General features: G+C 38.6%; 1 protein-coding gene across 2 annotated transcripts in view; it reads right to left on the reverse strand.

Moving 5' to 3' along the window:
• Window positions 1-2,621: 2,621 nt before the first annotated feature.
• LOC118263099 (nuclear hormone receptor FTZ-F1 beta) overlaps window positions 2,622-26,732 on the reverse strand; it is a 47,299-nt gene continuing 23,188 nt past the window's right edge. For both annotated transcript variants that reach the window (XM_050697563.1, XM_050697562.1), the window contains exons 3-18: window positions 19,259-19,374; window positions 17,957-18,092; window positions 17,443-17,627; window positions 16,808-16,976; window positions 15,868-16,003; window positions 15,115-15,253; window positions 14,501-14,631; window positions 13,688-13,899; window positions 10,971-11,107; window positions 10,413-10,493; window positions 9,754-9,981; window positions 8,991-9,127; window positions 8,375-8,490; window positions 7,717-7,871; window positions 5,825-7,439; window positions 2,622-5,665 (exon numbers count right to left, since the gene is read on the reverse strand). In XM_050697563.1, coding sequence (XP_050553520.1) covers window positions 7,332-7,439; window positions 7,717-7,871; window positions 8,375-8,490; window positions 8,991-9,127; window positions 9,754-9,981; window positions 10,413-10,493; window positions 10,971-11,107; window positions 13,688-13,899; window positions 14,501-14,631; window positions 15,115-15,253; window positions 15,868-16,003; window positions 16,808-16,976; window positions 17,443-17,627; window positions 17,957-18,092; window positions 19,259-19,374 — 2,186 coding nt within the window. In that variant the 3' untranslated portion in view covers window positions 2,622-5,665; window positions 5,825-7,331. The remainder of the gene's footprint in view (window positions 5,666-5,824; window positions 7,440-7,716; window positions 7,872-8,374; window positions 8,491-8,990; window positions 9,128-9,753; window positions 9,982-10,412; window positions 10,494-10,970; window positions 11,108-13,687; window positions 13,900-14,500; window positions 14,632-15,114; window positions 15,254-15,867; window positions 16,004-16,807; window positions 16,977-17,442; window positions 17,628-17,956; window positions 18,093-19,258; window positions 19,375-26,732) is intronic.

Here is a 26,732-nt window from a genome sequence, read left to right on the forward strand (position 1 = left end):
ACCTATTGATATCAAAAATCTTTACATTTAGGTTGCTTATGCTATGTTCCTGTAGATGCGTTTGACTTCCACCAATCATAATCATTGGCACAGACTACAGACTCAGTTAAGCTAAGCTGGTCTTAAAAATCAGTGGTGTTTAAATAAACGTCGTGCTTTGGAGGGCAGGTAACATGCTAACATATCGCCTAACTGTGTAGCTCATAGTAGCCTTACCGACCATGTTGGAAACAGTTTAGTGCGCCAATTATTTGATAGAGTGTCATTATCATCATCAGTCTGTAAAGGTTGAGCCATAGCTCCTAAATGTGCTAATATTATGCAACTTCAACAGGCGCCGTCTTGACTAGAAAAATACCCCTTCTCTTAGAATACCAATGTGAAATTTTCATGTATTGTTGTCTAGTTGTGTTAAGTGAAAGTTCCGGATATAAAGAGGCTTTTTTTCAGGCGGGAAAATCTTCCAATGACTTTTATCGATTTGGGCTAGGCGAGTGGCAGTACGCTTACTGATTAAAAGCCACCCCGTTCCTACTTCTGCTTTTCGAGTCGGAACCCCGGTAAACCCACTAGGTAGTCCGTAGCTCCTACTCCTTCAAATCGGCAAATAGATTCATCCAGGGTTTCAGATCAATCAATTTTACATGTATTTAGGTAATACCTGTTTTATATTAATTTCGTAAATTCCAAAACTTACTATCTAATAACAAATTAGAGATTAAATATCGGAATTTTCACATCGCCTCTTTTCATTAATTAATATGAAACAAATTGATGCGGGGGCAAAACCCAAATTGAATTACAATTTCAATTTACTTAGTTGGCAAAAAATCTTTGGTTTTTTAACGGATTAAATAGATAATGAATTATTATAAGACCTGATACGAGGTGTTTTTCAATTTGGCATGTGGCTAATCAATCATTCGTTTGCACTCCGTACTATCGCTGCTGATACAATTTGGGAAACAAAGACTGGGGGTATTTCAATTGTCATTTGATATCAGTCTGCAATGCAGTAGTCCCCAGTGCCGTGCATTGAGCATGAGCACATAAAACTTCAACGAAATTTCCGAACCGATACGACCTTCAAACTTTCAAGAAAAGAGCAGAATCCTTTTTAAAAGGAAGACATCACACCTGTAACTCCTTTGGTGTTGCAGGTGTCCATGGGCAGCGCTGATCGCTTACCATTAAGTGACCCAACTGCACGTTTGCCCCCTGTTCCAAAAAAAAAAATAGTTTCTCCCACCTGTATTGCAATATTTTATAAATATCTAAACGAACTTTCTTACTTTTAAACGACTTATTATTTTATTAATTGAAACCTACCTAAAGTTTACTTTCCACCACGATGTAAATAACTTAAAAAATATCGTAAAAATATATGCTTGCATTGTTTCTAACTGTGATTTATATCTCGACACCGATTATGATTCTAAGAGATCCTGAGCCGCACTAATGGCCTATTTTTGTCTCCTCTCTACTCCCACTCCATTATATCCATGAAGCAAATACAAAGAGGACATGACATAACTGGATTTTCCTTTAACATATTACAAACAAACATCTTTATTTCCATGTTTATTTTTCATCTAGCGGTCCCATACAACAAAAATGTTGCCAATTGTCCACATTTTAATGTCCCACTTCCAATGCCCATTTTGTGAATAATTTTCATATGAAAACGTATTAAAAAGCTAAATAAGTATAAAAATAATAAATATAAGAATGCTTTTACTTATAGGTACATAATATGTATTTCATCACTGTCAATACCTAGACATAATTAGATGGACTTAGTTTGATAATTCTGATAAGGAGACAAAATGTTGTTCTATGCGATGCATAACTTTGATAACAAATTACATTATGGACGGAATAGCAGCCGCACCCAAGATTATGGAGGTGCTCTATCTATTGATATTTCCTGATTTGTAGATAAGTGTTATAGTAGGAGCTAATCTCGATAATTGCGCACGTTCCGAAGAGGTCATTCGATAATACTAGAACTATCTATGAGTTTCCGATATTTCGGCACTATTGCAAGCGCAATGCTGAACCTACATAGCTCCATCCCTCTTACACTGCTCAGTGATCGACCATTGTGACACAATTGTAATAGCAGACTAAGGCCCCAGTTCATCCGTGATAATGGCGCTTGCAACAGTGCCAACAGATAAACATGGTAAATATCCCGTCTCAAGTTCTAATATTAGTGTTAGTGACCATGTCAGTTTAAAAACTTAGGTCAATCGATGGTTGCAACTGACATCAAGTTTCAGGCCGATGGTGTGTCTCAGGCCACAACTGTGCACTTCTCACGAAACTTTCTGCCTTGCACAGCAAAACTGTGGAATGAGTTGTCGTCGGCGGTATTTCCGAACCGATAGAACCTTCAAATTTTCAAGAAAAGAGAGAGATGCGTATCCTTTTTAAAAGTCCAGTATTTTTAGGAGTCACAGGTGACTCCTCTGGTGTTACGAGTGTCCATGAGCGGCGATATCGGGTGACACGTGTGTGTGTCCCTTATTTGCCCAGTGTTCCATAAAATAATGTAGAAGTTTTATTTAGGTTCTTCAAAAAACAAACGCTATATAAAATAGGATAAAAGAAAAGCCATATTAAATCAAAATCATATTTATTCGTTTTGCGCTATATATAAAAAAAATCTTTATAATTCTAGAAAATAAAGAAGAATACAATATCACTATAATACTTAGGTATAAAATAATAACAGAACATGGACGCCATACCACACTTGCGTTCCTTGTAATTTTTAATATAAAAATTATTCGGACCTCACATACACACCGTCTTGCCGCACTTACATCTGCTACTTTACTGAATATAAAAATATAATCTAACGCACTAACACCTTAAAGTTATCAGTTCAGTAAAGAATCTACAAAACTATAAATAGAAACCACTGTTCAATAGTTTCTAAAACGTCATTATTGGCAAAAGAAAAAAACCTTCAAGAAAAATACAAAAATCACATAAAAATCTCAATGAAAAATTAATAAAAATAATTACAATTTTTCGTGTGGCACATATTTTTTTGATATTATCGTTATATAAAAAACATTATCTAAATTATTTATGAGCTCTGTTATATTAGCTATATACTATAACTGAAGTACTTGTGCCCGTTTGGGAGTTTGCAATGAGCTTTGATGGTTACATCGTCAAAAAAGTGAATATCTCAAAATAGTGAAGATAGATGGCGTTGTATAAATTTTCTAAAATTTTAGACTATACGTGAACCACATAAGCTCAGAAACTCCCTGATATTGATACCTACAAACTATGTATCTTATCTTTGTTTACGTCTTTCATTTATACGAGTAAAGTAAAAGTCATTGCACACATAAACGGCACGTACACGGCTTTAAAAAGGCTGTAAGCGCGTTGCCCGCGAGCGGACCGCGTGCTTACAGCTCTTTTGTATTAACGTTATGAAATATATCATACGACATAAGATTTAAAGTTCAAATTTAAATGACAAGTTAATTGCTGGGTTGGAGCTGTGCCGTTTATATGTGATATGTTCTTATAGGAGCGTGTTCTGTCCAATTATATCAAATAAGATGGTTGACTGTACATTGATGCTAAGCCAAATAAATCGTACGTACAATGTTGGTATTGAACACACTCCCACTATTAAAAACAAGTGTTTATTATGACGACGACTTATTATCAATTGAAAAGTAGATCCAAAAAGGATTTTTTCTAAGTTCTTTACAAAATTATTGTTATCTTTTTCTAAAAAAGTACAAAAGCTACAATGATATGAAAATAACTGCCAAGCGTTTCACCCAAACAATTTAACTACATATTTAAAATTGTTTTTAAAGTGTAATAGCTACTTACATTGAATATTTTTGATTAAATATGCGAGTACATAATATTTTTGAAACTCTTTATCTTTTCGATACAAGGCGATCTTTATTATGCAAAACTTGTGTTCTTTTTTAATCTTTAGCTGCTACTTCATCTGCCATTACTCTTTAGTATAAGTTTGATTTCCGTTTAAAGTAATCGAAACGAGAACGCGTTCGGCGCTCTGATTGGTCGGCTCGAATAAAACAACCAATCAGTGCCCTTAGTATGAGTTTGCTTTACGTTTAACGAAATCGAAACGGGAGCATTCGGCACGCCGATTGATTGGTACATTCGCAACGACCAAGCAGAGCGCCTAACACGATCTCGTTTCGTTTTCATTCAACGGGCATAGAACGCCGAACGCGCTCTTTTTTCGATTACCGTACTTTAAACGTAAAACAAGCTAAATACTATCGGAACAAGATAATAATAGTATCGACATAGAATTGGATTAGCTCAGCACAATGTGACTGTATTTTTAAAACGCCATGATTTGATTAACGTAAACTTGATTTACAAAACTCGACTTTACAGTTTACAATATAAAGACGCGATTTGTGAGCAACCGATGGCTATAGATTTAGATTTAGGCTGCCTAGATTTTACTACGAACTTAAATCCAATTCAATTATAAATGTTCATAACTTCTGTATGGAATGTTGCAATGACAAGTATTTAAGCGATCGTAGCGCCCTCTAGGCAGTGTGTATCATAATTAAACCTACGATGTTTTTTGATTTAGAAAATTACTAAAGGTTTCATGTAATAGTTTTAAGGCATTTCTAAGATTTATTTATATATAAAAACTACAAACTACAATTTTAATACTAACTCTATAAACTACTTATTGAGAATATTTTCTTTTAAAATTAATAAGTATTGCGATAAAGAGAGTTTGCTCATAGCAATGTCTTATTTTACAAATCGGCAGTGAATGACTGGTTTGACAAAGCTGTGTTGCCAGCTTTGTTAGAAAACGGCGAAGACATAGCATAAAGGTACAGGAATTTAAAAATTAAAATTTTAACGGAAAAATGCACACATTGACACTTTATGCTAAGTATTGCACCAACACCTTATTTAAAAAAAGCAAAGTAATAAATCCAACGTATTGTATAATACGAAATTTTCAAAACAAACGAATTTATAACTTAAAAATGAGTTTTTTATAAAAACTTTAATATTACCTCGATCCCCTGAAGGTTTCACCCTCAGAAAATAGAAAATGTCTAAGTTTATATCTAAGCTGCACATATTAACAACTCTACACTATTAATTAAGTAACTTATTCAAAATGGCAATGATTATAAAGACATCCCTTAAAAATGAGTTATTTTCATAATAAATACATAATTATGAAACTAAATGTTTCATTAAACAGTCCTCTTGTCAAAATCTTGTTAGCGCACACATAATATACCATAATAGGTAAAAATCGTTGTATTTTTGTCATATTTCTAATATCCACTTGGCTCTCGACACACAAATAAGGTAAGCGTCCACAGCCCCGCATCGTACGCATCGCACGCAACGGATTTTAGTTTGTCTTGTATAGAAACTCATACAACTGCTTCCACGGCCGCACCATCAGCAATGCCTACATACGATGCGTACTGATGACGTCATACAGCGTGCGATGCGTACGATACGGGCCTGTGGACGCTTACCTTAAAATCACCTAAATTCATCATCTAGAAAAATTGTTATAAAAATGCAGAGGCAAGACTCAGTTCTTGTTTTACTCGCTAGTTTGAAGGCCCCAAACTCGTTTAAACATTAGTACCTTTAGTACGAGTTTGCTTTACGTTGAACGAAAATGAAACGATAGCGCGTTCAGCGCTCTGATTGGTTGGTTAATTAGCGCTGGCCAATCAGAGCGCCGAACGCGCTCTCGCTTCGTTTTAGTTGAATGTAAAACAAACTCGTACTAAGGGTATAGTACAAAATAATAGTACTAGAATGTACTAACTTGTGGCTTTTATTTCGTTGAATTTTTATATTTAAGAATATTTTTTTATTTTATTAGGACCAGCCTTTTAGAAATCTTTAATATTGTTGACAAACACATCAAGTGTTTGTTATAAATAGGTATTTAGTTCATGTAAAATCTATCTAACCATTGATCCCTTGGCCTTACATTTAATAAAATATTAAACACACATATAAAAGCAATTGGCAGTGTATGTTTTTTTTTTATTACAATGTCATGTCGTTGGAAAGCGTTATTTTTATATCACGGGCAACACTGTGGAAGGACTTTTTCAAATGTTATAAAGTGTTGCCCTATGTAAAATAAAAAATAGATGTAGAAAAGTTTGAGGAGAGCTTACCAGACGGACATACAGATTAAATGCAATATTATTAGCTAGATTGGCACTTATTTGATAATAAATGTTTTTAGTTATGAACGAATGATAAGTGAGAACATCTGATTTTTTATCAAATTAATGAATTGATTAATTATTAAATAACACGAGGATTAAATAAGCTCCTTAGCATCCTTGCTAATTGAAAATAACATTTTGTTTTAATCTGATTAAAAATGTAATGTACAGTCAGCAGTACAGTACCCTTAGTATGAGTTGCTTTACGTTTTATGTTATCGAAACGAGAGCGCGTTCGGGGTTCTTATTGGCCAAGCCAAATAAACCGTCCAATCTGAGCGCCAACAAACGTAAATACGTTTAAAGTAATCGAAACGACAGCGCGTACTAAGGTTACAGTAGTCAAAAGAGATAATATTGAAATAGATTTTTGTCAAAAGAGGTATGTGGAATCCATTCGCAGATTCTGAAATTAATGCAAAAATAAGATAAGTTTGGATACACATAATATGTATTTCAATTTTATACCCGCATTTGCATTTCACTGCTGTTTCTAACTAACATAACATTGTTTATGGTCAAATACTCAAAGGTGAATCAATTTTAAGACACTCTCAAGAATTTCTAATTCTGTCATCATAAATTCTTACTAAATGACAGAGATAGCATGATATTTAAGAACAATATAGAGTAGCATTTCAGTATGCAGGCGACTTTTACTGCTAACTGTACATAGAAAAACAAAAACGATGATGAATTTATCAAATGCAGTCTTTTCACGTGCGAAGGCCAAACAAGTAATGATTAATCGATTTTTAAGTATGTTAATGATTGATTCGATGATGATCGCCGTAGAAACACACAAGCATAACCGAGTATATTTTTCCAAAATATTTTTTAAGGCTTGTTAAGGCAATCCTATGAAGGAGAGCAGACTAGTTTTTTTTTTTTAATTCATTGATGATCCTTGTCGTTATAGAGAGGATTCACTTATTTTATTCTTGAGCAATGTATGGATTTGACCTTGAGTCGTCGTGTGATGACCGAGGTTGTCGTGTGATGACCTTGAGGTCGTCGTGTGATGACCTTGAGGTCGGTATGAGGTGAGCTTGAGTCGAGGAGAGGTCAGTGGTCGCCGCGCAGCAGTTCCATGAGCAAGTTGAAGCTTGGTCCATCACCGTCTTTGCTTTTGTTGGCCGGATTCAACATTTCTTTGCCGACTTGCATGAAGAACTGTAGAAAATGAATGATTATTATTATTACTTATTTAACGTACTATTAAGATAAGGCAAAGTATCTGTAATGCTTTACGTGTCTAAATTAAAAATCACTAAATTGAAATCTCCCTGACATTTCATACAGAGTGGATTTAAACTTACAAGCGTTTTTGATATTAAAATTATTAAAAAGAAAATGTTCTATTTAACCACTAAACAACAATTTATCTAATCATTATTTTACACACAATCTAATTCAAACTTTATCTCCTTAAAACAGAGCTAGTTTTTACCTGGCAAGTCCTCTGCAGTTCAGGTATGCGCAGCAGTAGCTCTCCGAACTTGGCGGGCGTGCCGGGCGAGTGGGTCGCGATGTACGCTTGTAGGGCGGCCAGCGCCTTCTCTTGCGACGCTCTCACTTTCTCCACTTCACGCAAATCTGGAGCGTCTGTGTTGGAAATGATTGTTTTTATATTAGTCTCTATAAATCGAATACAAAAGAAAGACTTTTCATAATATAATTCCATTTTGGGTATGAGTAGCTGGTGCAGATAGTGTACGGATTTTCATCAGTAAATTCTCACTATACATGATGTTTGGAATCTTGTCCGTTATGCTTTACAATCCTTTGAACAACTATATTTTTAGGAGTAACATGGTAAGGTAACATGCAACATGGTAAGCATAGCGTCATTGAGAAAATATTTTATGTTGTGATCCGTAAAAATCACGGTTTATTCACATATGGGGTAAAGATCTACTAGTTTCGAGTCACATAGGGACTTTTCATCATGAGCAGCGTGCGCAGACGCAGCGACGTTGCGCAGCCTACCTCTTTGACTCAAAACTAGTAGAGCTTTTCTCAATTAATGTACGTGAGTAAACCGTGATTTTTAGTTAATTTAGTATGTATCACGATAGTTTATTCTATATAAGTGTTGTAATTCTTACCTGAAGTGAGTAGTACGATGACTTTGAGCGCCACGTACTCGTAGCGGTCCACTCGCAGCCGCCTCAGGTGGTCGGTGAAACTCAGCATGCGCTCGATGCACGGCGTTAGACCCAACCTGATTTAATACACAAACAATTGTTACTTTGCTTTCTCTACTACTTACATACTTAGCAAGGAGGCTGGGTATGGTTAAATGTATATGTTGTGTCCGAAACAGATAAAGGGAACACTGACAACGGTTTTGGGTCTCCGGGAACCTCGTTAAGGCGATAAAACATAACACAAGCGTTGTTTCACGTCGGTTTTCTGAGAGGATGTGGTATCACTCCTGTCAAGCCAACCAATCCGAGCCGGGAATATGGTTTTTCTACGTGAGCAGCTATACAACATAGCTTTAGCTTTTTGTGAATAAATGTTTTTTATTCTTTCTTCTTTGTTTAAATTCTAAGTCTGTCTGAGTAATTAATTCCCGAGATTCCCGTACGGAGAAACTAATTGTTGTTTCGGGTCTGGGGTATCATGTGTATGTAAAACATGTATGTTTCGCAACCACGACACAGCAGAAAATCTTAGAGTGGTCAACGTTTTTTTAACAAAACAAACAGTTTAACTTACTTAGCGCTCTGATGCAGCGTGATGCCCCGTCCGCCGCCCACCCGCACCTCCCCGGGCGTGCTGACGCCGCGGTAACAACACGACAGTACCAGCAACTCGCACCAACTGTTTATCAGCAGGCAGATCTGGTCGTCGATCTGGAAACAAATAAATACATTATACATTGTTGTAATGTGAGAGAGACGTGATATAAGTCATGAACCAATCCGGCCTCATCTAGTAACTTAAAGATTGACATGTAAAAGTGTTATTTTGTGCCCTATTTACCGGCCACTATATAGGATTATGGACCGCCTCTACATAAATGGGGATTTGTCATAATCTCCACGTTCGTCAGGCTAAAAAGCTAAAAAGAATATGAGATTTATCATTGTGAGCAGTTGCTTCACGACCTCGGGTTTTGTTTGAGATCGGCTTATTACGACATGTGCACTGGGACAAAACAAATGGACCCTGCCCAATGATATTATAATTATACGTAAAAAGTTGTAGATAAGTTATAAGCGATAATGGCACATGAAAATGTGGACTGTTGGTAACTTTTTTGCAGTATGGGACCTCTAGATGGAAAATAAAGAAGGGTGTGGTTCGTAACGTCCACGCTCCTAGTAAACTGTCTCATTCATCATCTCATACCCAATCTGTATACCGAATTTTATCAAAATCCGTTTAGTAGATTTAGCGTGATTGACGGACAAACTTCCAAACAAACTGTCCCATTTATAATATTAGCTTAAGCTTAATACACCTCAAAAAAACTCACCGAAATATTCTTAAAGAGCGGTAAACTCTTGCACCACTTGACGATCTTGTAGAGGCGATGGTCGGCGATGTTGCAGAGGTCGGCGAGGAAGTCGGGGCTCGAGTTGTGCGCCGTGATCCCGCTCGCTGCCAGTAGGGGGTTGGCCGACGGACTGCCCCCCGTCGACTTGCCCAGTCTACTTAGCTCAGACTCGTTGTATTGCCATAGATGTTCCACGTCCATTATTTCCTGGGGGTGAGAAAAGAGATGAGTATATAGGTGTATAATTCTCTTGGTTAAAAAAGCAAAGCAACGTGACGCCTTTTATCCCTGAAGGGGTAGGCAGAGCAGATTACGGCACGTAATGCCGCTATACAATGTGCACCCACTTTTAACCTTTTGTGTTATAAATCCGATGTAAAAGGGGGTGAGACTATTGCCAAATACTCGGCACAATTCTAGACTCCGTGAGTACTTTTTTTGTTTTAGTTTTCAATTAAATTACTTAATTAAGTTTTTATGTCATGCAGATTTATTTAATGTCACATTAAAAAAATAGCAAGAGAGACCAGCGTTCGATCAACTTGAACCGCGTTTAGGTATAGTAAAAGGGAAAAGGTTGTCGGAGTCTTACAAGCAATTCCAGACTCTAAGTTTTAAATGAGAAAGTATATAATTACCTGCAATAACGGCGGTATATCTGGCGTAACTTGGCTGTTACTGGACTCGCCTCGGCTGCTGTATGAGCCGGGGCCGTTAACCTGCAACAATACATAATAACTTACAATTTCTGGCCTATTGAGTGTAGTTTGTATCTAGCTATGAAGGGGTACATAGAGATGGACATGGTATATCAGTATGTTGCCGGAATCGGTACTTTTAAAATGAAGTCCTGTGTCGTGAGTACGTTTACAAACGTACAAGTTCACATACAATATATGACACTCAGACTCAAAATAACAATTTGTGGAACATACAGAGTTGCTCTGTCCTACACGTTATGCGGCAGCCGGTTAGCCCAGCCACCGCGACAAACGTGCAGTCATAATTAAACTCCTTTGGGGTCATTAAATTACACTCCATACAAGACAATTATATCTTGATATATTATTTTTTTACTGTGAGTATTATCCAGTTTTCAAATTGCAGAGCGACCTTAAAGCTTGCTTTTGCTGGTTCATTTAAGACTGTTGAATACTTGAAGTATAGTTTATAATAGAACGTGTGTATATACGTACGCTAGTGAGACTGGAGGCGTGCCGCAGCGTGGTGGGCGCGTGCGCGGACAGGAGCGAGCCCGTGCTGGCCGCGCCCGACAGCGAGTACGAGCACTGGTACGTCGAGCGCCCGCCGCGGGTGCGGTCCTCGCGGATTGCTGGAATAATAACAATGGTTTAGTTACAGTCTGATACTCCCTCTTGCCTCATCCAAGGCAGGAGAAGTCACTTGATGATTTTCACCCCCTCAAAAAAAAAAGTTAAGATATATATTAAATTAAATTTAAATTACTAAAGTAATTTAAATTATGGGTATGCCTTTTTATAACGTTTAAAAGTAATGTTGACAGTAATTTGAACATGTACTTTTTTACGTGAAATATTCGAGAAATGCTCTACTGTTTTCAAATCGAACCAGGAAAGTTATCCTTAAGCAGCGTGGACGTTGCATTGTGATTCCCGGTGTTACATGACACTAGTAGAGCTATCCTCTAATAGTTTACATGAATAAACCGTATTTCTAAATTAATTAAGGGTGTTCCACGATAGTTATTACACAAAAGAAGTACTTATAAACCTTAACATCATTATTCTCACACACAATTCTGATCTTTATTCCCAATCCAAATTAGATTCAAAATTAACCAAACACCATCTTACCAGTGGCGTAGCGTAGTGGGGGCGGCAGGGGCGGCCCGCCCCGGGCGGCACTTTTTAGGGGGCGGCAAATTTTAAACAATAAATAATAAAAATATTTTGTAAATATTTCAACCATTTTATATTTTTTTCGCAACTAGAGATCGGAGAACCTTTAACGAGTGGTCCTGCCCCGAGAGGGAACCTTTAGATAGAGTCGACTGTACAAATTTGGACCGAATAAAATGAGCTTACTCTTTAGGCGTAGTCCCGAAATCATGGAAGACGGCCTTGGTCCATCCGATCCCTAAACAAAAACCGGCCAAGTGCGAGTCGGACTCGCCCATGAAGGATTCCGTAACAGCAAGTAGATGACATAATATAAAAGTTGTAAAATAACAATATATATAAAATTATATTTGCGGTTTTTGAAAATGTTTTATTTCTTAAAAACTAATAATGATATCTGGTTCAAACCAATTTTCGTTGTTAGTTTCTATTTAAATCTACAGCATATATTTATTTTTGTTTTCTCCTTCTCTTATTTTAAAAGTTAGAGTCCCCCCCGGACACTCATTTTTCCACTTTAGAAGCGTCTAACTTTCAAACGGTTAATTTTGACGAAAAATGGTTTTAAGAACCTTAATGTCTTTTTTAAAGACCTATCCATAGACACCCATTATGGATATGTTAGCTGAAATTTTTTTTTGAATCAGTTCCATGTATGGAGTGCCCCCTTTTAATTTTTAAATTTATTAATTTTTATTCAAAATTCGAATAGCGGTTACCGAAATACATCAAACCTCAAAGTTTCAAATATGTAGGCCCAACGACATACGGACGGACGGACGGACAGACAGACAGACATGACGAATCTATAAGGGTTCCGTTTTTTGCCATTTGGCTACGGAACCCTAAAAAGGCGATAGAACAAGTCCGTCGAACTACAGACCGATAGCCATAACTTCCCTCTTCTCGAAAATAATGGAATCCATTATTAACTGCCCGCTCTTGCGGTACCTAGAGGATCACCAGCTACTCAGTGACCAGCAATACGGTTTTCGTAAAGGTCGATGGGCTGGGGATCTTCTGGTTTACCTGACACACCGTTGGGCACAGGCGATCGAATCTAAGGGGGAAGCGTTGGTAGTTAGCTTGGATGTGGCGAAAGCCTTCGACCGGGTTTGGCATAAAGCGCTTCTTTCGAAGCTTTCTTCCTATGGGCTTCCCGAGAAATTGTGCGAATGGGTCTACTGCTTCCTTGCAGACAGAAGCATTAAGGTCGTTGTCGACGGGGAATGCTCCGACTCTCTGTCTGTAAACGCAGGTGTCCCTCAAGGCTGCGTGCTACCTTGTTCCTCCTCCATATCAATGATATGTTGCAAATCAGCAGCATTCATTGTTATGCGGATGACAGTACAGGTGATGCCTATTATACCGGCCGCGCTAACATTTCTCGGGAAAACGTCATTGCGAACCGAAACAGACTCGTGTCTGAAATCGAGACTTCTTTGCGGAGAATCTCAGATTGGGGTGAACTTAATTTGTTCCAGTTTAACCCTACTAAGAAACAGGTCGGCGTGTTTAGCTCGGTATTAGAATTGGGATACTTGGCATCAACATTTCGAGCGACGTCCATATCCGTGGCCATCTAGAGGATAAGGCTAAATTATCCTCGAAAAGCTTGGTGTGCTCAACAGATCAAGGCAGTATTTCACTCCAGCCCATCGCCTGCTTCTATATAAGGCGCAGGTTCGGCCCCATATGGAATACTAGTCTCATCTTTGGGCGGGGGCACCCCAGTACCAGGTTCATCCTCTGGACCGCGTTCGGCGGCGTGCGAATCGAATTGTTGAGTGGCAGGAAATTTAAAACCTAATACCTACATTTTGGCAATGCGTAGAGATGTAGCTTCGTTGTGCATTTTCTATCGCATATACCACGGCGAGTGCTCTGATTCATGACTGTTCTCGCCGAAAAGTTCTCTATTATGAATGTATGTAATGTGTAGTATACATTAAATTAAAATACCTAAATAAGGGGCGGCAAAATTGTCTTCCGCCCCGGGCGGCCGACACTCACGCTACGCCACTGCATCTTACCTTCAAGTTTCATGCCACATCCTAGACACTTGTCAAATCTGCAAGCTGGACACTTCTTGCGAGTAGTGACGGTGACCGGACAGTTCCCCCCTCGGAGACACATGTAGTTCTTGCGGTTCTGCACCGTTCGCTTGAAGAAACCCTTGCACGACTCACACGAGAATATGCCGTAGTGGAAGCCGCTGATCTTGTCTCCGCAGATTGGGCATGGACTGGTGGAAAGAGAAGAGTTAAGTTATGTAAAAAGGGTGTAAGATATATACATCATAGACATGAATAAACATGGTAAGTATCTCGTCTTAAGTTCTAATGTCAGTGTTAGTGAGTGATCATGTCAGTTTAAAAACGTATAAAGTGTGTAAGGTTGAGTATTCTAAGTTACAAGTTTAAGCAACAATGATGATCATCATCATACATTTAATTTACGTGAGAGACCATGCTTTATAAGAAACCTGAAACCTGAAAAAAGTTTCGACGTATGAGTGAGGCTACCGGAACCCTCTCCTCATCCCCAATCCCTAGATCTCCCGAAGGCCCAATCCTCTCCTCATACCCAATACCTAAATCCATAAAAAGCCACTAACACACTTGTAACTCCTCTGGTGGTGCGGGTATCTAAGGGTGACGCAGATTATATGTCATGATTAGATCTGTACTTCTAGCCTACGATCCTATAACCTTGAAATAATGATAGGCATTATCGCGCCTAATTGGAAGACCTTCCCTCTTCCGAAATTAAAGAACATCACCCAGTTGCTTTTTCCCGGTTTCTTGAACAAGGCTTAAATGTCCTAAATCAGTAAGATTTATTACCTATTGATAAGCTGTTGTCTGCTGATACCCTGGTGATGATGCAGCCTGTCCTCAGGAGCATCGGGCTCATCCTCGTGAGTGCCGTCGTATGCAGCTGCCGCTTCTCGGTACATTACGTGTGGGTGGCGACCCTGGGGGATGAAAATAAGTGTTAAATATGTGACGTTTAGTGCGGGAGAACCATGCTTCGGCACGAATGGGTCAGATGTTAGCGGAGATCTTCCATCCCAAATCTCCAAATCGAATATATCTAACCCCTAAACCACCGCAATTTTTTCTCCTTTTATCCCTCACTAGGATTTTGTCCTGTGTCGTGGGCGCGTTAACAAACATACAAGTTTACATACCTACACATGACACCCAGACCGGAAACAACAATGTTTGGATCACAAAGAGTTGTTCCGTGCGGGAATCGAACATGCTACACGTTACGTGGTAGCAGGTTACCTAGCCACCGCGCCAATCGTGTATTCGTGTGCAATTAATTGTGTCCATGGGCGGCAGCGCTTGCTTACTAGAATGTTTTCAGTCTGCCCGTTTGTCTCTATCCTGTTTAAAGACAAGCTTTCTTCCTTATTTTTATTTTTTATAATAGATCATAATAATAATATTACCTGCACCGGCGAGTGTGTGGGCGAGAACTCGGAGCTGTAGGAGTAGCAGGAGGAGTGGGAGGCGTCGCTGTTGTTGCGCGACAGGGAGGGCGTGTAGTGCCGGGACGCGCGCGGACTCGCCGACGGACTGCTGTATACGCTGCGGACGATAAATAGGAGTAAAATTAAAAACAAGGAAATAAAACAGTACAACTCTATGCCTCTTAGGTCAAATCACAACTACGTCTAGATAATAAGGGGTTTTTATATTCCCCAAATAATTCAGGGATTTATTTTTAAATATTGCCCTACACTAGGTTTTTTTATATGTCGTGGGTTGCGTTGATGTGAAATTGTAAGTTTGTAATTTAAAATTTCACATACATATGACACCCAGACCCGGAACAACAATCTGTGGATCACACAAAGAGTTGCTCCATGCGGGAGTCGGACCCACTAAACAAGTCCGTTGCACGGCAGTCAGTTGCCCACCCACCACGCCAACCGTGCAATAAACCAATTAGGGAGCGACTAGCCATTCTCTTGTCTAATAGCGGGAACTCTAAATACTCTGACCGATAAGTGTAGTACTACAAACAATTATCGAAAGACCTGATATTTTGACCAACCAAGCAATAAATACTATCAATCTAAACTATAAAATAAAAACAAAGAAAAATTAAGTGTTCAGTTTAATATGGATATTACTTACTTGGACGTCAAAAAGAAACTATTTATAATATATGCGTTATTATTTTAGTACACAACAAATACCTGTGCGTATACATGGAGTGCACGGCGGAGTCGGTGCTGGCGCTGGACTGGACGCGCGGCAGGCGGCCCAGCAGCGGCGAGCCGTGCAGCGCGCCTATCAGCTTGTCCATGCCCACCCCCTGCTCGCATTTTAGTTCTGTCGAGAAACAAACACGTTTTAGTACTACAGTAGTTAAGTTATACTGTGTTGTGATATCCGGAGCTGCGGACTACCTAGCGGGTTTACCGGGGCTCCGACTCGACAAGCAGGAGTAGGAACTGGGTGGTTTTTAGTCAGTAAGAGTCTGACACTCCCTTTCGCCTCGCCCAGGGCGGGAGAAGTCATTGAAGTTGTACTTAAATATCATGCTATCTCTTCCATTTAATAAAGAATTGATAGTGACAGAACTACATTTGAGAGCGTCTTAAAATTGAGTAGCGTTTGAGTATTCGGGTATTATGTTGTGTTGTGATAACAGTTACCATCTCTGTAAGTGCTGTAAAAACCGATTAAAGGATTACCGGTAAACTATTTGTCAGAGACTGCTTTGTTGGATGATTGGTCGCAAGTGCGAGTCGAATCTGGCAAAGAATTACTGAGGTTTAAAATTTTACAGTATTAGTACGGAGTTTGTAATTGTGCCCAGTATTGCAAATTGCAATAGGCTCACCCCTAATATATGGGATTTATATAACACAAATAATGGTGAAAAGTGGGTGTAGGTGTACATTGTACATTGGCATTGTGCGCCGTAATGTGCAAATGTAATAAAAGGCGTGACGATGAAATATATGCAAATATATTTGGCAGAAACTAAGCAACAACTCTTTCTGACAAATCTGTCCTTTTTAAACTCTCGCAAACCCTTTTATGTCGAGGATCGAGCATATTGAGGATAAGTCCAGGGGTAGACTGCCACAGTAAATGAGAGAGATTCTCCAAACAATAAGAAGATTTTACCTGATAGCTGCGTTTCCTTCTTGATGGTCAGGTTCTGTACTTGATCGAGTCCCGTATGTGGCATATGTGTTGATCCCTGGTCACTCAATGCGAGGGATTTGGCACTACTGGTCGGAGAGGAGGGCCGTCTTGCAAGAGAGAGGGAGGTACCGTCTGTGAGCACTGATATCTGAAATGAAGATAGATAATTTAGTAAAGATGTGTCCTTGTTGAGAACGGTACAGTCATTTCGAATATTTGGTTGCTACGGAGTGTGAACCAGGTTGAGTTGAATGGCAGCCCAACATAACTACTAGCCTCTATCGATCTTACTCTAAAGCACGGGTAGATATGTTAATCATCAGCTTTTTCTAATCTCTTTATTACGAGACCAGCAAGTAGGGACAAGCCCGCCACACCCTCTAAAGCCGCTGCAACTCCTGTAAGCCAGGATCTACAATCCGGCGCGTCACAAGGAAATGCATAACTGTCTTGGAACCCGCAACGAAATTAATCAGATATTATTACTACAGGAGAAAAAAAAACCCTATTTTAAATAAGTAGTGTCTTAAAATAAAATCATCATCATCATCAGCCGAGAGACGTCCACTGCTGAACAAAGGCCTCCCCCTTCGAATAAAATAAAATCGTCTTACCCTATTCATACTAAGACTCCGCTGGTGTGGCTGCAGCGGGGCGCTGTACTTCAGGTCCAGGACCCGCTGGTCATCCACACCTTGGAAGCCCTCAGTCTTGACAGGTTCCGTCTTGATGCTCACGTTGCGAAGCGTGTCGATTGAATCCCTCGACGATTGGAGGTCTAGGGAACTGCTGTTTTCGTCTGTGGAATGGATAATAGTCGGATTTTATTTTTATAATTATGTAATTATAAAATCCAATCTTGATATTAATATCTTGATGTGTTCATTCCATGCTAAAGCTTCGCTATTTGTCATCGGTTGTTCTTAAATAATATTTTTTTTTATGAGAAAAGTATTAGCTAACTGACATTATTCACATATTAAATTAATTACTATCTGCTTTACTCATATACCTGTGCTACTCATAATTATGGGCCCCTAAAGTAGCCCGAAACTAGTCGAGTAACTCTCGTGAAACAGTTACATGTGTCAGCTTAATTGTGAAATTAATAAGTTAAGCAATACTAACCATTATTGCCACCGGTGTCTATGACCATCTCGGAGTCGGATAGCTCTCCTTCCCAGGACATGGGTCGCTCCCGTTCATTGCTGGACACTTCGGGCGCACCGCTCAATGAACGTTTCTTCTTGTTGCGCATATTCACCTGGAAAATATGGTGTTTATGACTTAAACATAGATATGATAAAGGGAGAATTATTAGGGTTGGCAACGCGATAACAAAACTCGTGGTATCGCAAATATCCTTAAAATTAGACACACCAATAGCGTAAGTAACTAATTTACCTTAGCTTAGTCATATTTATTTACAAGGAATGAGGAAGGATGCAGAAGAATTATTTACAATTATATGTAGATGTCGCGGACAAGTTTTCGCCGGAAAATTCAATGATTATACCTACCCAATCTTCCCTTTTCCCGATTCCCTGACAACCCTTAAATTCCTAACCCCCAAAAGGCTGACAAAGCACTTGTAACGCCTTTGGTGTTTCAGGTGTCCACGGGCGGCGGCGATTGCTTACCATCAGGTGATCCGTAAACTCGTATACTCATATACCAATTAAAACCACTTCACAATATTTAAAATTAGGAAGTCGTTTATAACTTAATCTTCTTCTTGAGACATTACTATCGAGTACAAGAGCCCGCATTGTGCAAAGATCAGTGACTTGAGAACAATCCGATGACTGATTACATCCGCCAGTCACGAAGTTCAAGGAGTCACTGGGTGGTCAATCAGCAACTGTTATGATGGTCAGTTATCATTGCTGTGTCGAAATTTTAACGCTTGCACTTGACCTTTTTAAATTGAATCAATTCTGCCAAATGTCTTTGATGGATTTGGACTTTCTTTTTTTCAAATGTGAACTTTAATGTGATTCTCTTAGCTTTCAAAATAGTTTGATTGAGAAGATAAAGCTTTTGAAGGGTTGCAGGTGTATATTCGATAACTGACTCAGAATCACATACGTTTTGAACTTTCACTGAATTAAGATACAAAGGCAGAAGCCTATGTATTTTGTATGCGGAAATTAAAGGAACATTTCTTTAAATGTATTATGAAATTTAACAAAGTTAAACTTATCAGGGCGCTTACTCTTGAAACCAATCCAAATATCTACAACCCCAATGGAAGCCGGTAAAATAGCATTCAGAGTACGAAATTTCACAATATCAATATCGATAAATCGGAATTGGATTCAGGAGTAATAACAATCTGTAATCTGTACTCTATGACGTTGACAATAAAAGTTACTTTTAAACGACTACTACCCAGGTAAGGAGTAATAAAAGTAATAAATGTGTAGTTACCTCGTACTGATGTTGTGTGAAGTCGATCTTGGAGATCTCAGCATCAGTGGAGTCTTCATCATGAGGCACTGAAGAGACACTGATGCGCACCCCGCTCGAGCTGTACGAGAATTGACCTGGAACATAACATCATCAGGATCATTCACTTGCACTTACTGTGAATCATACGAATCGTGGAACTAATGCCATCAATCAGTAAGGTCTTGGACCTCGTGTAGGATATGTTAACAATTAGTCATTTTTTAATGTAATTGCTTGGGCGCATTGTGCACATTAGGATCCATGATTGCCAAGGAGTATTTAATGGAACTAATTAACGCTGACGAAATAGTTGATCTCGTGCAGAAGTGCGTCTCCTGTGTCAACCTTCTAATGATCTTGGGAACACTACGCGACTTAGTAGTTAGATCACAAAAATTCTAAATTTTATTTACCATTTTTTTGAAAGGAAAAAATCATCCAATGACTTCTTCTGCCTTGAGCGAGGCGAGAAGTGTCAGACTTTTCTGACTAAAAACCACCCCGTTTTTAATCTAGGTTTTCGAACCGGAGTACGGTAAACCGGCTAGATAGTCCGCAGCTCCAGAACATAGTTTTTTTAGCTAAAATCGTATCGATCGTAACAGGTACAACTTGTCCTGATTTACAATAATTATATTTAAATTGAACATGTGCAACCATATTTCGATCCGGTATCAGCTACTAATAATATGCACGATGCCAAATTACCAGGAAATTTATTCAAAGCTGAAACGTGCAGCCATTTTTAAGTAGTTAGGTACTTACTCAAGTACTAATATGCAAGTGACAGTCACTGGAATTCTTAGAATGCATTTTTCAAGTGCTTTAACAACTGTTAAAGATTTCCGGCTTTAGAAATGCAGAAAGGATAATTCATTATGCACTGAGCAGTCCTGTTTGCAGATTTGTCCCTTATGCGAAATGTTACCGGAGCTCTGGCTCGAAGCAGGAGTAGGAACGGCGTGGTTTTTAGTCAATAAGAGTCTTACAATCCCTCTTGCCTCAGCCAAGGCGGGATAAATTGAATGATTTTCTTCAAAAAAGTACCGTATAATAACTATCGTGCTAACTTATCTAATAATCAAGGTTTTCAATGAACATTAATGGCAAAGCTCTACCAGTTTCGAGTTACAAGGGAGTCATCTTGCTACGCGTACGATCAGTCATTTTTAGTTAAATTTCTAGTTATACAATAATGGTTTTGAACTTTTCCTTCCGCGATTTCAATGCAAGCTTTGTTCAAGTATTGTAACATTAAGTTACCTAGATATCTTTCTATGAGCTTTCCAGTAATTAGCATGTTCAAACAAAGACTCTTCAGTTTTAGTAAATAGCACTTTACTTAAGTTTCCTTCTGGGAAAATAACGCTTTTGACTTTTCTGACTATGAGTTTTTTTTTTTTTTTTTTTTTAAAAAAACATTTGTTCTCCACACACTCTTTCCGTGCCCTTGTCATACAATTTGTTTTTCTTTTTACAATAAATTTTATCAATATGGTTCTACCTTACACATACACGCATTACCGCAACTATTCAGATTATAACTACAAAAATACTTACGATTCTTGATCCACTACAATTAAAGTTACCGCGGCTCTGCCAAGTCAGTCCACCGGCGCGCTGGGGAGCCGATGCCCCAGCAGAAGGCACTCGTTCACGAGTATGACGTGTGTGTCAGCAATTGGTCCAGTCAACCATTTTGTTGGGACCCAACACACAGCGCCACCGACTGTAGGACATTTATGTGTGCATGACGCCTCAAACCCTGTCGGGTGGGCTGACTTCAACAGAGCTTACGAAGTCAAAGAGTTAACAATTATATAATTATCTATATAGCAGTATGTACTTATTTACGCTTTCCGCATACACATTATCCCCCGCTATATAAATTTTTATTTCCAAGGAACTCACCCAAAAGCGCCCCCACAATAGTATCTGTGTTTATGGCCACAGGTTGTAGTCCATAATCCTATGGTCGCTCTCTTCAGCAGCCCTTCTGATCAATTTACTTATTCATCACAGTTGTCCGTGTAGTAGATGCAACTATGTGTGTACGCGAATTGAACTACTGCATACGCTATCATGAATTTCTGCCTCTTTGTTGATGTGTTCACAATACCACATTCGCGGACGAAAGTCCCTGAGCCTCGTGTATAGTGAGGATGCGTGATCCATCGCCCGACCCGTATGTTCTTAAGGGTTTCCTTTTCTGCCTGGGTGTTACCAGGTATAAGGTGTCGGGGAGTGATTGGGATCATTCCCAGAATCTTTTGCTCGAATCTCACGCCCGACCTGGACGAGTATATGCCACTGTAAACTGTGTTGAGAGCATAGGCCACGTTGGATTCCTGTGGGTACACAGCAACTTGACTTATGGGTGTATATGTGTAGGGCGGCCGTATGAAGAGGTTGTCACGACAATCAGCTGATTTATGTCACCAATTAGCAATGGCTAAAGTTATTTCAACGGCTCCTTTCATAAGAGCCTCGTCTAATTAGTCGATTCTCTCGCCCCTTCAAGCGTTTAGAAGATGCAGCCATTGTTCGAACCCTAGATTTCTAGTTCCCCAAATCGGCAAGATAGTTTGCCTCTGAGGTCATTTGCTCCTGTTGTGGTGCAATTAAATCTTTGTACAAACTGATCCACTATCCAAGTCGTTTTACCGCATCCAGGGACCCCGTTCGTCCAGGAAATCTCGGAGTGCACCAGCTCTCAAAGGTTATGCCGTCCGGTCCGGATTCCGATATGGATTTTGCCATTTCTAATATCCCATCGTAGCATAATCCTGGTACACTTGGCAACCACCACTAGGGTCGTTGGGGGAGTTTTAAACTTCACACTCCGCATCGATTTGATTCCTTCTCGTCCAGAGCACAAATCCTGCAGTGGCGTAAGGCCATACTACGACTTATAGAGGTTCCTTCAGCACTCTCGATGTATTATTGTTATTGACTGCTTCTGCTGCTTCATATCGTCCAGTATCAGCTCGTTACCTTGCAGATAAGTCTGCAGGATGGCTTCGCAATTCCGCAAGTTAATTTGCTTCTATTAACAAACTCGAGAAAAGCGTTTATGAGAGAGTACTTGTCGAAGCTTCGGTGGACAAACGTGGCCCATAGCTTCTGACCTAGAATGAGCATTATTTGAGTGGAACAGCTCTTAGATTTGAGTGGACTTGGAGCATTTTTCCTGAAAGGTGACGCATGAGTCCGGTTACTGAGCATATGGCTGTTGTTATTGCCCACATTCTGCCTCGGGACTGTATTTTTATTTTCCCTTTCGGTGGCCCGATGTTGTTGTTGCAGAGCGCTCGTGAGTAAATCTGAGCCGCTTGGAGAATCCACCCCTGGCTAAATTGAGGAAGCTTAAATCTTCCCCCTGTCCTCGTACACGATGACCTATATGTTCCAATAATACAGCCCATAAGGTCTGCCGTTTTCCCTTTCTCATAAGCCACCACTGCAGCGTCTACGCTAATTATTTGGAGTGTATACGTCTCCCCACTCACCCACACCTGAGCACCTCACATGCTTTGCAAAACAAGTTAAAGTCGACGCTGGAAAACATTGCGATTGTTTTATTGCGTGTTCGCAACAATCGACAGCTTCGACCCAACAGTTTCATGTCTGGTAGTGCGTCATAGACTTTACGTCGCATGCTTGTTCTGGATGTTGCCATTGATCAGGGAGGCTAGGCCCGGTGAAATAAAGACTTCAGTTTTAGTAAATAGCACTTTACTTAAGTTTCCTTCTGGGAAAATAACGGGATTGACTTTTCTTTTGTGAAATTAGCAAATGTCTTCAACGTGTTTTACCTATCACGAAAAGGTTGGAATAATATGGTAATTAGGTACTTAAAAGCATAAACTGCACAAATTTGTCTTTTAGACATTAGAAAGAAGATATTTATTTGAAGCCTAACCAAGTGTGAAAAGCTTGGGAGATTGTGTTTGTGTGTTTCTATGTATGTTTGTTACTTAATCACGTCAAAATTGCTGAAGGGATCGGGATTAAATATGAAACAGGGATTCATTGTGGTCTGGAATTACACATAGGCTAAGGCGGAAACGCGAACGAAGCCGCGGGCAGAAGCTTATTAGTTTTATAACGTAGAAGGATTTTCAAAGTTAAAGAAACATGACATCTTTCCTTAAAGCTAGTATTTGCAATTCCATTCGAGGCAGAAGAGGAATGAATGTTATGGAATGTAGTTATAGGAAAGAAGATTGCAAGCAAATAAAAAAGAATTTCGTAGCTCTCCGTACCATGAACGAAAATCGAGTCTTATGAATTCGTGATGCATTTTCGGCGAAGTGTTTAGTCATCAAAAATAGGAAGGTAACTAGGTAGTTATTTATGTAAGTTTTAAATTCCTATAATATGAGTCTACTTTAAGACTCCTAATGGGTTAATAGGTTATTTTATACTATTTTGGGGCTAACCACAAATGTATTTTTCTCAGAAGAGGTATTTAGTAGAGAAAGAAGTATATTCATAAAAATGTTATAGAAATAAAAGGTGTCAGATTTATATATACTCTAATATAATAATGCACTTCGTGTGTGGCTGTGATAGGCTGTGATCTACGATTTAACTATACAATAGGTCATAGCCTAAACTCCTTAAAATGTGTAGCGTACCTAAGTAACTACCTAACTATTACATAGATGACACCATATTATACCTAGGTAAAACATGACACTTTAATCAAAGATACAGTTGGGAAGAATTTTAATATTTTTAAACGAGTTTGCAGTGGATCATTGGCAGAACATTGTATTGGTTTTTGTTCTCACTTCTCAGAAAACAAAAATCTCTCGTGTTGTGTCTGTGTGTTACAAAATACAAATATACCGATCAGAAATTATAAACCTACGTTTCCTCACAATGTTTTCCTTCACCGTTTGTCTGTGGTGTCTAAATAATCTTCAAAAGTGCCTACATATAACTCAGAAACCGTCATGTTGGTGGGTTTCGAACCCACATTCTCATGCATGGCAAGAGTAGTAAAGACACTGGCTAAATAAGAGGATAGCTAGTCTATTTAGGACTTTAGGAGTTTGCGATAAGCAATAAGCTTGGCCAGCGATTTTTTTAAAAGGGAGAACAGCTTCTCTCGCCATGCGTGAGGCGAGAGAGGCCCTACTGACTAAAACCACCCAGTTCCTACTCCTGCTCGTTGAACCGGAGTCCCGGTAAACCCGCTAGGTAGTCCGCAGATCCAAGTCGTTGTCAAGCGACTTAGGATCGCAGTTAGTCTCTATCTAAATAATTATGTTTTTGAATATAAATAGATCTAAATAAACAATGCTTTCTTCTTTTTGTTCTAGAAACAATTATCAACACTTTCACTGACAGATCTTTTTATTTTATCATTCATTATCTAAAGTATTTAATTAGTAAATTCACTGATAGGTTTCGTAGATATCCCAATTATGATAAAACATGATTTAAATAGAGTTATTTGTTAGCTTCGAATAAAATAAATTATCGTGCCATTCATACGCAATTCGATCATCGATGAGTATTCACAACGGAATTTCGAAACCAAAATAGGTAATAGATAATCGGGATTTCGATTATTTATTTTAAACAGAATCTGACATAAATCATACTTTTTATCAATGGTTAATCCAATCGGTGCCATACCATGGAACAATGTTATGAAACTTTAGATAGATTTATTCATCTCCAAAATGTGTTCATTGAAGAATGATATTTTTCTCCGCGTGGGAAAGCAACACCGGGAAACATGATCAATTCATAGTAAAATGGCCGCTCAAAAATACGAATACGATACGAAGGTTGGGTTTTATGAAAAAACTTCTTTTATGAATTTACTACAAATAAAGTTAATTAAACTCATTAGTAATCGAACTTTGTCGGTACAGTTTTTGTTTTGGAGATTTTACATTTGTTTTGTTATTAATTTGCACCCAAAGTTGCGCTGAAATTACCAAGAAAACGAATACTTATAACTTTTTAGTGGTTTATTATTTTAAAATTTTAAAACGGTATCGACAAAGTTAAGTAAATGTTGATCAGACAATACGATATCATGTTTAATTTTGGATGTATGATGCCAAACAATGGTGGAAAACCCCTCCGATACATGAATTTATATGGGAAAAAGAATGACTAGAGTCATCTTAAGTACAACATCTTTAGTGTTTTCCTTTTATTTTTGTATTTGTTTTATGGTATGAGCTAAGCCGGTAAACTAGCAGACGGATCACCTGATGGTGAGCAATCACCGCCGCCCATGAACACCCGAAACACCAGAGGCGTGACAAGTGCGTTGCCGGCCTTTTGGGGCTTAGGAATTTAAGGGTTTTGGGGAATCGAGGATTGGAAAGATTGGTAAGGGGGATAATTGGGCCTCCGGTAACCTCACTCACATAACGCAAGCGTTGTTTCACGTTGGTTTTCTGTATATCACTCCGGTCGAGCCAGCCCATTCAGCATGGCTCTTCCACTCTTGAAATTTATTTACTACCTAATTTATAAAGTATTTTTAAATTTATTAAGCATGGATCCGATATTTGTTATTATAATAAAACTATAATTAGTTGTAGTAAGATTGAGATAACCGTATTTACGCAAGACACGTTCCGTTTATCACTATGAGGTAAGCATTACACGTGACGACTTAGAAATAAAATCATCTTATTGTGACCTACTATTGACAATAATAATCATAATTTAATGGAGTTATTCATTATAATTTATATAAAAAAGAGGAAACATTAATAGTGTCCCCCTTCCTCTTATGAGAGCAGCAGTTTAAATGTTTAATAGACATTTATAAATCTAAAGTTGATGCTATAAAAATATGTGTAACAGAGAAATAAGAAAATATTTTGTTTAATGGTAATCGTTTAAAATTTTCTATACCATAAATAAATGGGGGCCATTTGTGAAGTCAGGTATTATCTTATAGTCCGGTCAATTTAGACCTGAAAACAGTAATGAAAGAACAAAAATTCCGACAGAGCTGCAAAAAAAACATTTTTTTGAATCAGTTCCATGTATGTAGTACCCCCTTTACTTTTTAAATTTATAAATTTTTATTCAAAATTCGAATAGCGGTTACCGAAATACACCATCTTACAAAGTTTCAACTATGTAGGCCCAACAGTTTCGGAAATAAATGTCTGTCTGTCCGTCTGTCCGTCCGTCCCTCCGTCCGTCCGTCCGTCCGTATGTCACAGCCTGTTGGGCCACGAAACTGTTGGGCCTACATAGTTGAAACTTTGTAAGATGGTGTATTTCGGTAACCGCTATTCGAATTTTGTATAACTAGATATATGATAGAGGAAACCACTATAAATATAGGTACTAGGTACTAAACATAAATAAATAAAGAGCAACGAATTTAATACCTAATAAGTACGTTAATAGTAAATAAAGAATAAAAAAATATTTTTTACAAGGATAGATGGATTTTTTCCTT

This window comes from Spodoptera frugiperda, chromosome 12 (genome assembly GCF_023101765.2).
Source record: "Spodoptera frugiperda isolate SF20-4 chromosome 12, AGI-APGP_CSIRO_Sfru_2.0, whole genome shotgun sequence".
Lineage (NCBI taxonomy): Eukaryota > Metazoa > Arthropoda > Insecta > Lepidoptera > Noctuidae > Spodoptera > Spodoptera frugiperda.